The sequence below is a fragment of the Macaca fascicularis genome, chromosome 3 (genome assembly GCF_037993035.2).
Source record: "Macaca fascicularis isolate 582-1 chromosome 3, T2T-MFA8v1.1".
Lineage (NCBI taxonomy): Eukaryota > Metazoa > Chordata > Mammalia > Primates > Cercopithecidae > Macaca > Macaca fascicularis.
In genome coordinates this window covers 163667681-163679775 of record NC_088377.1, presented here as the reverse complement: position 1 = coordinate 163679775, position 12095 = coordinate 163667681, and the positions used below count along the sequence as shown (strand labels likewise).

At 35.9% G+C, this 12095-nt stretch overlaps 1 protein-coding gene across 4 annotated transcripts in view; it reads right to left on the bottom strand.

Annotated features, from left to right (window-relative positions):
• Positions 1-504: 504 nt before the first annotated feature.
• PTPRZ1 (protein tyrosine phosphatase receptor type Z1) overlaps positions 505-12095 on the bottom strand; it is a 192381-nt gene continuing 180790 nt past the window's right edge. For all 4 annotated transcript variants that reach the window (XM_005550625.4, XM_005550626.4, XM_005550627.4 and 1 more), the window contains 7 exons: positions 11386-11479; positions 10962-11035; positions 8544-8672; positions 7469-7615; positions 3638-3780; positions 2667-2802; positions 505-1459 (listed from right to left, as the gene is read on the bottom strand). In XM_005550625.4, coding sequence (XP_005550682.3) covers positions 1319-1459; positions 2667-2802; positions 3638-3780; positions 7469-7615; positions 8544-8672; positions 10962-11035; positions 11386-11479 — 864 coding nt within the window. In that variant the 3' untranslated portion in view covers positions 505-1318. The remainder of the gene's footprint in view (positions 1460-2666; positions 2803-3637; positions 3781-7468; positions 7616-8543; positions 8673-10961; positions 11036-11385; positions 11480-12095) is intronic.

Sequence of the window (12095 nt, the reverse complement as noted above, 5' to 3'; positions counted from 1 at the left end):
GCTGTCTTCTCAACATAATCTCACACAGTGAAAGGCGTGAGGGGTCTTGCTCAGGCCTCTTTTATAAGGACACTGATCTCATTCATGAGAGCTCTGCCCTCATGACCTAATCACCTCCCAAAGGTCCTACTTCCTAATATTACCACCTTGAGGGTAAGGGGAGAAACTGTCGGGAGACATAAACACTCAGGTCATAGCACTCCCCAAGCCAAAAGAAATACATAATTGTTCTGTTCATTAAGTGGTTAAGTTCAAATAATTCAATAGTAAAAGTCTGTGCAGTGTCTGCACATATTGCTATGTTTTCCTCACAAATGGAAAGTTTTGTGACTTCCCTGTGTACCTCAATGCACCCACCACTCTAAACCCTGTCCCATCTTACTAGCTTTTTTAAAAAGTTTTTTATTTATTTTTTATTTTTTGGTGCCATCATCATAGGGGGACCCACGTCCACAATTTTCTGCCACACACGCTTCAGCACAATGCTCCACAAGCAAACACAAATTAATGGCAATATTTATATTTATTTTTGCAATTCCTTAGATAAAAACCATTTGAACAATGTTTGGTAAGGTGTTATTCTCATAAAAACTTCTTTCAAAACAAAGGTATTTCTATTTTCCACAAAAGTTAAAATTACATGCTGAAACAAAGTTAATGACTTAGATAACACAATACACTGTCAGAAAACTGGTAGAGTAAGACCAGATAATGAACTACATCATTAAACTAAACAATTACACAGAACTAGAAAACTGACTCAGTAGTAAAATATAAAATCTACAATTATAAATATAAATTTGGTCCATGGAGACACTAGGGCAGTATTTACAATAAGTAACAGATTACTTCTACTTTAGGTGAATACTGCAGTTGTAAAATGTTGAATATCATAGGGAAGAGTGTTTTATTTACAGTCTACTGTATTAAAAGTTATATTTCTAGCAAATGTGATGATTGCTACAAATACAGCTAAAAATTTGACACTAAAAACAAACATTTTCTGTAGTTGGGAATTCCTAATCTCTATAAATTGAAATTTTCTGTTAAAATCAATACAGAAAAAAATACCACGATTCCATTCTTAGAAATACTGTAAAATTCAATCATTTTAGTTCAAACATAATAAGTAAATTACAAGTCTTGCAAAAAGGCACACATTGTTAATGATATAAATTTGGCAGCAGAATCCTATGTCATGAAAGTTACTGTCAGGTGATGGGAAGTCAACAGATAACAGAACTAGACTGATTTTCCTGCCTAATTTTAGGAAGAGGAAAACAATGCTCAGATATGAGTTCCCCCGCCCCTTTCTGTGTTAAACTAAAGACTCTAAGCTCTCAGCTAGATTTCCATCAGGCAATGCTGCACCATTACTGTCCAGAGATGTGGACGGATTCTCTTCCTGCCTTGTGCTCACAAGGCTGAGGATCACTTTGTAGAGAAACTGATACTGCTCCTAGAGAACAGAAGATGGGAGGTTATAAACAGGATGCTCAGTGAAGGCATACATTTCTAAAAAGAAGAAATATTTTTAGACACACTTCAGCAGTGTTCATGAAAGGGCAATGTGTTAAGGGCACTGTTATACTCAGCAGATGTACATAACCTATACTGATGTCTCTTTCTGATTAAATTAATGTTGCAATTGGCAAACCATTCACTGACCTAGAAAATTAACCTACATACATTTGCCAATAAGTACTTAATTCTTATCCATGAAATCAGAAGGTGATGAGACAGGGTTCTGTTAACTTGTCGGGGAGACCGTTTGGCACTGGGCACCTGTAACTCACTCAGAAACGAGTTTCTTCTTCTTTCTCTACTTGTTAGAAAATCCACTGGGTCTGCCTCTTTATGGAAAGATCTCAGGAATGACTGTACTGTCAGCCCAGGGACCCATGTAGAATGCAATCCTTCACAATATACACTGTTCACCAATAAGAAGAATTTCACATTCTATCAGCCCGACTGGTCCTACGCCCTGCTATAAGCAAAGTTAAGTACCTGCTCTGCTGTGGTCTCAGAGTAGTGGCACATGGAAGAATAAAACAGTTTTTCTCTTACAGATGCCATCTCAGGCAGTTTGGAGACAGGCAGCTACAGAGAACCTGAACCAGTGAGCAGCATCATAGCTGAGAACCATTAGGCCTACAGGTGAAGCTGTGCATAATTAAATGCATTCGCAAAATGTGCATCTCCAGAAAGCAGTTTCACCCAGTACAAGCTTGATACAACTCAGCGGCCCTGAATGAGACTTAATAGGGGCTCCTCTGCAGTGCATGTGCACGAAGATAACCTTGACCTCCTGCCAAATGGTCTGGGCTGCGGCTTTGAAGAAGGTCCCTTTATAAGGCCCTTAAACAGACCAAAGAGCTGAAGATGAGCCTATGACTTCTACATTCACCTAAGCTTATTTGCATTGTTAACTATTGTGCACAAAGGCAAACAAGAGATTTAAAAGTTTTATCCATAAATTTTCTGAAGTATACATTTTAAATGTCTGTTGTTCTATGGATTGTGGACTTGTAATTCAGCTTGAAAACTACATACTAATGTTATCAGTTAATAAGATCTTTCCTGATACATGGTAAGATTTCAGCAGCCTCCAGGAAGTTAGTAGTACTCCATCAGTGAAAAATTTGGTTCACTGCCTTGTTACTTACAATGTCAGCGAAGACTCCTGGCCTCATCAGATTGATCATCTTGGCTACCTGGTAAACATCCACGGAATTTTCTTTTTCTAGTTGGTGCATAAGGGTTGTCAGAGCACAGAAAGTTCCTGCCGTCACTCCTCCGTGCCTTGTAAAAAAAGGAAAAGAACAAAGACTCCATTGAGATGCACCACTCACATTTAGAACTCTCAAAGCCTATAGCCTTGACAACTTTGCAGTGAAAACACTGAAAGTTTTAATGAATTGTCTCCTTCGCTTTTTGCACAAAGAACTATGATTTAATCTGAGATACTGCCAAGTGTTCATGATATTAGTAGTGGCATACTTTACAGAAGTTTAATATTTGCTTATGGTTTATTATTTGTATACTATGAAAGGGGTTAGCAATAATAAAAAACAGAGTATCATATAAAGACATATATAATACATATATAATGTATATGTATTATACATTATATAATACATATATAATATATGTATAAATACATATATAACAAACTGTATTTTATATATTTATAACATAAGTTCAGCATATGCATTTTTTATTTGTTTATAATGGAATCCTAGGAAGATTTACTGGATAAAGTTTCTTGTTCCTGAAAAATAAAAATCTTATCAATTTCACTTCTATGCCAGGAAATCAATGACTGAAAATGACTCTCTGGTTGGCTCCTGTAAAATTTCACTGCTAAAACACTGACTTAGTATACAAAGTGTTCTCAGCATCAAATGCAAGAGAAGATACTTGTGATCATGACCCCATTCTCTGTCTTCAACAGGGACTTTAAGTGAAGTAAAAAAAAAAAATGTTCTGTGTTAACTTTATTGATAAGATGCAGATAATCCACCATGGCTGAATCATCACAGTGGGTTCAAAGCATTAGGTTTGTCTGAAGACAACAGAAACATACATATGCCCAGAGAATGTGCAGGCGTGAAACAATGTTACATACGGAACTTACTCATCATGAACAATCATGGGCCCATCCCTATTGGCAGCTTCTTCTTTTATAACACTTATAAGTTCAAAAGTTTTACTAATGGGGCTATCTGGATTTGGCCATTTAGGACACTGAAAGTGCCTCACTTCAAGTACATAATCATCCTATAAGAAGAAAAAACAAAGTATCGTTAGTGACAGTTTACGAGGAGTGGAATCATTGAGGAAAATCAGGAATTACAGTAAGGTAATAAAACCCAATGGCAGGCATGAGTGAGCAGCCATAGTTGCAGCACATTCTTCACCACAGAAGGAAGAAACAGTTGTGATGCCACAGATACCATGCATAGATTTACTCGGTAGAATCAAAAAATGTAATTTCTTTTTTTATTCTAAAAATAAACTCAGTGGGTGAAATATGCCAATGCTTACAAACCATGAAACTATGCACCAAAGATGTATTTGCACTGCTAACTTCAAATTTATAAAAAAATCGCTGGTGTTAAAATTTGTTTTGAAAATAGCATACACTTTCTTCATATATTTCTTCAGGCTTAAGTAAAAGAAGGAGATTGTATGACACAGTGAAGGAAACGCTGACAAGGAGATAGAGATCAAGGTTCAACTCGGATCCCGATTCTGATTCTTACTTAAGTGACCAACAAGACTGTGACTTGATTAAATCCCTTAAACCTCTTACCCCCAGCTTCCAAAAGTGTACTTAAAAAAAATGATACATTTAAAAACAAGTAGCAGAACCTAAATTTTACATAAAAGTGGAAAGGGCCAAAATAGCCAAGATACTACTAAAGAAGAAAAACAATAGAGGAAATTAACTTATCATATATCAAGAATTACTCTAAGGTATAAGAAGTAAAACACTGCCATTGTGGCTGAGGGATGAACAAAGTGACCAATGGAATAAAATAAATATCCTAGAACAAGCATGTGTGTGTGTGTATGATATATATATATAAATATATAAATATATGAATGACTAAACTGATATTGCTAATTCATAAATAATGGTGGGACAATGTATCATCATATGGAAAATAATGAAACTGAACCCTTGTCTCACACAATATAATACAAAAAGTCAATTTCAGGTGGTACGTTTAGAAAACAATGTAGGAGAGCATCTTCATGATTTCAGGGTAAACGGTATGTTTTAAAGATACTAAATGATGGTTTCCTTTTAAAGGCCAGGAATAAAAAGATCAATAAATTCATGTAGATTAAACTTCAAAACTTTTATTTCACCAAAAAAACAAAGAAAAAAAAAAAGAATCACAAAGAAAGTAAAAAAGTCAAATCCCAAACTGGGAGAAAGTATTTGCAATATATGTAGCTGACAAAGGATTAGTATCCACAATATAAGAAGACCTCTGATAAATCAATAAGTGATAAATAATCTAACCGAAAAATGGGCAAAAATCATGAACAGACACAGTACAAAAGATAGAATCTGAATGGTCAATTAATTTAGATAAAAATATGATTTCTAAAACATTTTATGTAAAAATATTATTTATGTAAACAATTATGTAAAAATATAAAGTTATGTTGAAAACTTCATTTTCAACAAGAGAAATGCAAATTAAAACTAACAAGAGATGCTGTTTCATTCCCAACACAAGCACTGGTGAGGATATAGCGATTCCAGATCACTCACACGTTCCTGATGACAAGATACCTTGGTAGGATGACTTTGGAAAACAATTGACTTCACTTAGTAAAATTACAGAAAGTTGAAGATGATCCAACACAATAACACAGCAGGGGAATTCCCAGGGTATCCCCAAGGGAAAATTTTGCATGTGACTAAAAATATTCATATAGCACTGTTTGTAATATCAAAACCAAACCAAGACAAAACACAACAAACAAGTAATAATTTGCATGTAAAATTAAAAAAAAGAATATGTATTATCTGGAATGCTAAGCAGCAGCAGTAAATGAATTTGAACTACACCCAAATACATGGATAAATCTCAGTGGGATAATACACATAATTTATATAAAGTTCACAGATATTTAAAAGTAAGCAGCATACGTGTGAAGGAAAACAAAGACAATAATTAAATGATAAAATAAGTCAAGAGAACAATAAACACTAATTCAGGAAGAGGCTACTTCTGAAGTGAGGAGAGGATGAAGGTGATAGGGAGCACATGAGACTTGATGGTCAAGGCCATGTTCTATTTCTTAAAGTCAATGGTGGGTAACAGTAATTTAACATAATTGTTAAACCTTGCACATATAATATAAACACCTTAAATATATTCAATATTTAATACATTCTTAAAAATAGTCCTCATAACAAATACATAAATAAAAGGCCCCTAGCTTTTGAAAGCTCAGTAGCGTAGACCTTCACTTGTCTACTAACCTCAAATGTTGTGATATTTGGGTAAAGTGCTTAAAAATGTCTGAAGTTAATGAAACTGTCCACTTTAGTCTTTCCTTCTTTTCTGATCTTTGTTATAGAAATACATCTATATTGATCCCTGGGTTGGGCTACTGGATTATCAAGTTGTCCATAATAGCTGATTTACATAGATGAGACACACTGAATTGGGATCAATCAGGAATCTGTGTTATCTAGTTTATTTTCTGCATAATATTAGGAGAAAAACAGTGCTAATTTCCCAGTGCTGAGCAAGATATTAAACATGATCAGTGATCAGGATAATGGGTGTGACAAGATAATAGGTATCTAATGATTATTACTCTTGTAATAGGCTTTCTTACTAACTAGGAATAATGAGAAGAAGGTATGAGAGATGGCAGATCTAAATGGATGCTATTAAAGTGATCAGGGAATAATCAGAGGTAAAAATTAGCATGGAATATTAAGAGCTCTCAGGGATCTTAGGGGCCTTCTAGTTCCTGCCCTTCATTTTACAAATAAAGACCTAAGTCTTTTTTTGTTTTAATGAGATAGGATACTACTCCACTGCTATGCTGTTTACATTATTAGTTATTTGTATTATCAAGTTTATATGTATTGGTCACTTAAATATTCTAGAGAATAGAGAATCTTCTTGTATACCATATATGTACTAGTTTTCAGAACTAGAGAAAACTGAAACATTCAAATTATTTGGAACATGATTTAATCTTTGTCAGATTGAGAAGGTACTCTGAATCTCACATTCCTTAGACATCATTATTAGTATCTTTTAGTATTTTACTATAGCTCTATGTAAATAAATTATTGACAAAGAATTCAATAATAGATATTTGCATATAATTAAGACTTTAGAAAACAATGTATTATCTTGTAGATAACAGCAGCATCTTGTGTAACAGATAACCAAGACTTTAGTAAAATTTTCCTAGTTCATTGTACTTCATGTTTTCAAAGCACTTCATTTATCAACTTATTACATCACTATCACTCATCAACTTTCTACATTGGTAGAGAATAGTAAGTTTCAGTAGGCAGTATTTTTCCCATTTTACTTAGGAGAGTTTAGGCAGGTAGTATTTTTCCCATTTTACTTACAAGGTAAGGGCTTACATTAAAACATGAGAATTAAAATTAATACATTTATTCTTTTACTGTGTTTATTTTCTGCCTAAGTTCTGTCAACCACTAATCTGGAGTAAATGAGCTTTGATTTCCTGTGTGTGTAAAATTCAGGAATGATGCAGTGATGGCTAATTGTTCAATGATTCTATACCATTTTGAAAATGAAAGTGACAAGGTAATTTGATTATTTGTGTAATTGTCTCAATTGGGAAAAAATCAGAATCATGCTTTTCATTTCTAGGAAAGAACCCTAGATTAGAATATGTTTAACATGTGTTTAAGATAAAAACCATGTCATTTAACTTATATCCTTACCTGTGTAGCTTCTAAGATAAAGTCCTGAATTATAAGTTTTTCCTCATTAGTTAGACATTTGTGTTCTTCAGCCATAAGAGTGACCTTAAAGCTCTCACAATTTATAGGCTCATCTTTATTTGGCCAGTAAACAAATTCATCTTCTGCCTGGAGAATTGCAAATGAAAGAAGAGTCTATATTTTAATTAAATGCCCAATAAGTCAGATTGTGAAATAAAGTTAATTGGTTGGCAGAGAAATTTCAACTCCAATTTTTCTTTGAATCTGAATATTTACTCTTAAAATCTTCCTGGTGCCTTCAACTAGATTGATGTGCTGAATAAAATATCACACTTGGGAACCCAAACTATTGCTTTATTATTTTATGCTCTTAGCTTATCAACAACAATGATAAGCTTATTGCTTCTGTAATTGACAACTGAGTAGAGAAGATTCAAGTGATTTTAAGAGCTCAAAAATTTCCAGCCTCATGTGTAATGGTCACACAATAATTTTATAGACAAGAACTGAATATCAAAGCTAAGTAAACATGTAAAGCCTAAATGAAATATTTACTTTATTTTACTCTTTGAGTTCTCCAAACACATATAAAGTGGGGGATAGGATATCCCTGCTTTTCTAATACTAAAAAAGTCCTTCCTATACTAGGAACTCTCTTAATTCTAACTAGGTCTTTTTTTAAAGAAAAAATTAGATACCTCTTTAAACTCAGGGAATCTCTACATATTCTAATACATTTTATTTTAAAAATGTAAATATAAGCATATAGGCTGATTTCTTTCATGGCTGTGATTCTAACTTTCTAAAGCCTAATTTTGTGACATTTCTTAAAATCACAAAACACATACATTTAAGTTAATTTAAATTTACTTTCATTTAAAACTTTTATTCATCACTTTGACCTAGGAGATTGTATAATGAAAGCAGCCCAACAGTAGAAGGGTGTACCTTCAATGACATAAGTTTATTAGTTGAAAACAAAATTGCTTTGCTTGTTTGTATGCTGGACTTTTCACTATTTGTAACCTGATATTCCCCTGTAAAGAAAGTCCCAGAAGTGGTCTAAGGGACTTACCATGTTTTGGCCATCAGGAATCATCACCACCAGTTGGGCATTATGGTCCCATATCATCCTCCAGAAATCCTTGATGGTATGGAGGAGAGGGTGCTGGGTAATGATGAATTCATTGCTCTGGTAATAGCCCTACAAAACCAAAGAGAAGACAAAAACAACACTGGTGTGTGCCTTTAAACATTCAGACAAACATTTATACATCAATGGATCTTAAGTCAAAATAGTCTTTTGAATTGCAGATTGTGTCTATATGTAGTAATATGATTATTATAGCCAATGCTTACTGGGCACTTCCTATGCTAGGTGTGACACTATGTGTTTTTTGTTCTCTTAAGTCATTTGTTCCTCACAGCAGTACTGTGAGATAGGAACTATGATCCCCATTTTACAGATGATTAAACTGAGGCTTTAGAAGTTAAGCATTGGCCGGGCGCGGTGGCTCAAGCCTGTAATCCCAGCACTTTGGGAGGCCGAGACGGGCGGATCACGAGGTCAGGAGATAGAGACCATCCTGGCTAACACGGTGAAACCCCGTCTCTACTAAAAATACAAGAAAATTAGCCGGGCGAGGTGGCGGGCGCCTGTAGTCCCAGCTACTCGGGAGGCTGAGGCAGGAGAATGGCATGAACCCGGGAGGCGGAGCTTGCAGTGAGCCGAGATCGCGCCACTGCACTCCAGCCTGGGGCACAGAGCAAGACTCCGTCTCAAAAAAAAAAAAAAAAAAGAAGTTAAGCATTGTGCCCGTTTGCCTTAAGACGTCAGACGTAGTATTCAGGGTTACCTATCATCTTGGAGTGAATGTTGATGATTTTTATCTTTCCTTGGCATTCCTTTTAAACATAAGTTGGACTTTGTTATGCCAGAAGCAGGGTTCAGTCGCCCTTGATACAGTTTCCAGTTCTACATTGTCCCATCCACCAGTTCCTTAAAGTGATCGATTCAGGTATCTAACTTACAAAATTGCTCCATAGTGACCATTTCACTATGGAACAGCCTGCTTGGCTGGCCTTGCTGACCCTCACACCTACCTGGACTTTGCAGATACGCCACAGTAAATACCTTTCAGTCACTACGTGACCTCCTGGGACTTGTGCCTGCTTGCTTTAAACCCATCAAGTAAAACTCCCCATGGAAAACCTGCTTGGACAATGCCCTGGACCCAATAAAGGCATTGGTCCCTGGGTCCTTTTCTCTCTTTCCCTGTTTGCTCTGCCTAAGCTCTATGCATGTGGCCTCCAGTGCCATGAACTCCTCAGGGTCCATAAATACTAAAAACTCTGAAATTTCACACTGTGTTTCTGTCATTGAAGACTTCAGGTGAGACTGCTCAGTGGAACCCATGCAGGTGAATCCCATATTGGTGCTCTTTCGTCTGGGCCTCTGGTGGTCACTGAGGATAGTAGCTATCAGCTAAGCTGATAGGGAAACTTGAACAGTTTCATTAAAAACAAACCTCTAGCTGTACACCTGGCAAACTGCTTTGTGGATACTGTCTGTTACTCCACAGAGTGGAAAATCTACAGGAGAGTTTACATTTCCCACTTCGGTGTTCAGATACCTTGGTTGCCGCTACAAGGGAGGAACCAGGGAGACACCATGCATATTTTGCTACAGATACCGAGAAGCTAGAGCTATTGGATTAATTGTGATATTTATATTGTTACTAAAGTCCTGGCTCTTCTAGCCCCTTCTGCTTTCAGATCCCATTCCTAGCACCCAGTGGCTCATTTGAAATGTGAATGTATTTAGATGCCACTACCACACATCCCTGTGTTTCCTGCATAGATATTCCTTAATATTTTCTTTGCTGGATAAATAGAACAGAGGTTTTGGAATAAGAATTAGGAGGTTTTCATCAGAAGCCAAGCTCCGCGATTCACTGACCTTAAATGCTAGTGAAGGTCACACAACAACTACTAAAACACTCATCCCTAACACAGAAGATGTAAATGCAGAAGAAAAGCATTGTATCTTTAGAAATCCAGGTCCCAAAATGAGCCCAGTTTGCAGGGTAAGAATCATGCTGCAAACCTGGAGTAGTGATGCCAGTGAGGTTGGGCTTTGCTGAAACCAGTGAATCCTGGGTTTGCTCAGGGGTTCTACCTTAGTGAAGGAAATAAAGCCTTTTAGACAAGCAGGTATAAGTTTTATATCTACTCATCAGCCCTGAATGGTGAGTTTGTGTTCCTGCATCTACTTATTGGTCTTGCTTGAGGTTTCTGCAGTCCCAGCACACATGAAAGCATGCTGTTATTTCAATTGTTGCTGTGGACTGTGGGCTTGCAGTCTACAGATTTAACTTATATTTACCACTCATGTTGCCCATGCCTGTAGTCTTTGCTTCTGGCAGCCCATTCTGGTTTTGATCCCTGTAACACAAGCTGGCAGACAGTCTCCTCAGTGACTTCTCTGACTTACCATGATATAGGAGGCATTGATGTAGTCTGTGCCTTCTCCACTCAGGGATGAAATGCCAACTCTTGATCTTTCCACTGGAACACAGAACATTCATTGTAAAACAAAAACAAAAACAAAACGAAACAACAAAATAACCCACGCTCACAGCACTGTACCATCTTTCCCCCATGCCAGATGTAAAATATAGCTGCATTTTTCAAGTTGAAGTGTCTCTGATCTGTAAGCTAATTTTTCTAGACATTTTGCATTTTTAGATAAGACTTCAAGGGGTTTATGAGTCCTTCAGAACAGTTACATATTGGACAAAACAAGAAATATCTGCACGTGCTCCATTTGCTCCAAAGGTATACAAATATTGCCAAATTTCCTACAATGCTTTTATTATTTGAAAAAAGTTGTTTTTTCAAGGTTCAACACAACTTACCAGGGATGATAGAAGAAGTTCGATTCTTTTCCCTGTTGCATTGCTTTAGGGCTGTAGAATAGTCACTCTGCTGTATATTTGACTGACTCAGGAGCTGGGCAAGAGAGTAAAAAAATATGAAGGTTATTTCATTTAAGTCCTCAAAATACTCAAACACACACACACACACACACACACAAACACACACACCAATCAAGATAAGATACTGACTAAAAATATTTGTGAAATATTTTCCAATAATTCCTTGAATTAAACCTTGTTTTAGTGAACTTCCTGGAGCTTCTATGTTTTACACCAGGGGAGTTAGAAGCAGCAAAGAAATCTCAAGTAATTCTTTTAGCATTGAGAGAATCTTCCTCACGGCTTCCACTATAGATGTGCAACCTCCATTTCCTCTATTTAAATCTGATGCAGATGTTTGGAGGTAAATTACATCGTGTGTGTATATACATATATATGTATATAATTCAATTTTATTTATTTCTTCTAACTGTTACTACTCCATTACATGAATAATCTACATTCTGTTTATCTACTCAACTAGTGAATGGGTATTTGCAGTGTTTTGCAATTGTATAGCTTTATAGCTATGAGCATCTCCTGTATGTTTCTTAATGTGCACACGTGTGACGGTTTCCATAGAGCATTAGGAGTATTCAGTGTTTAATTTTTGACAGTCGGATAAATGAAAAATAATATATCATGGTTTT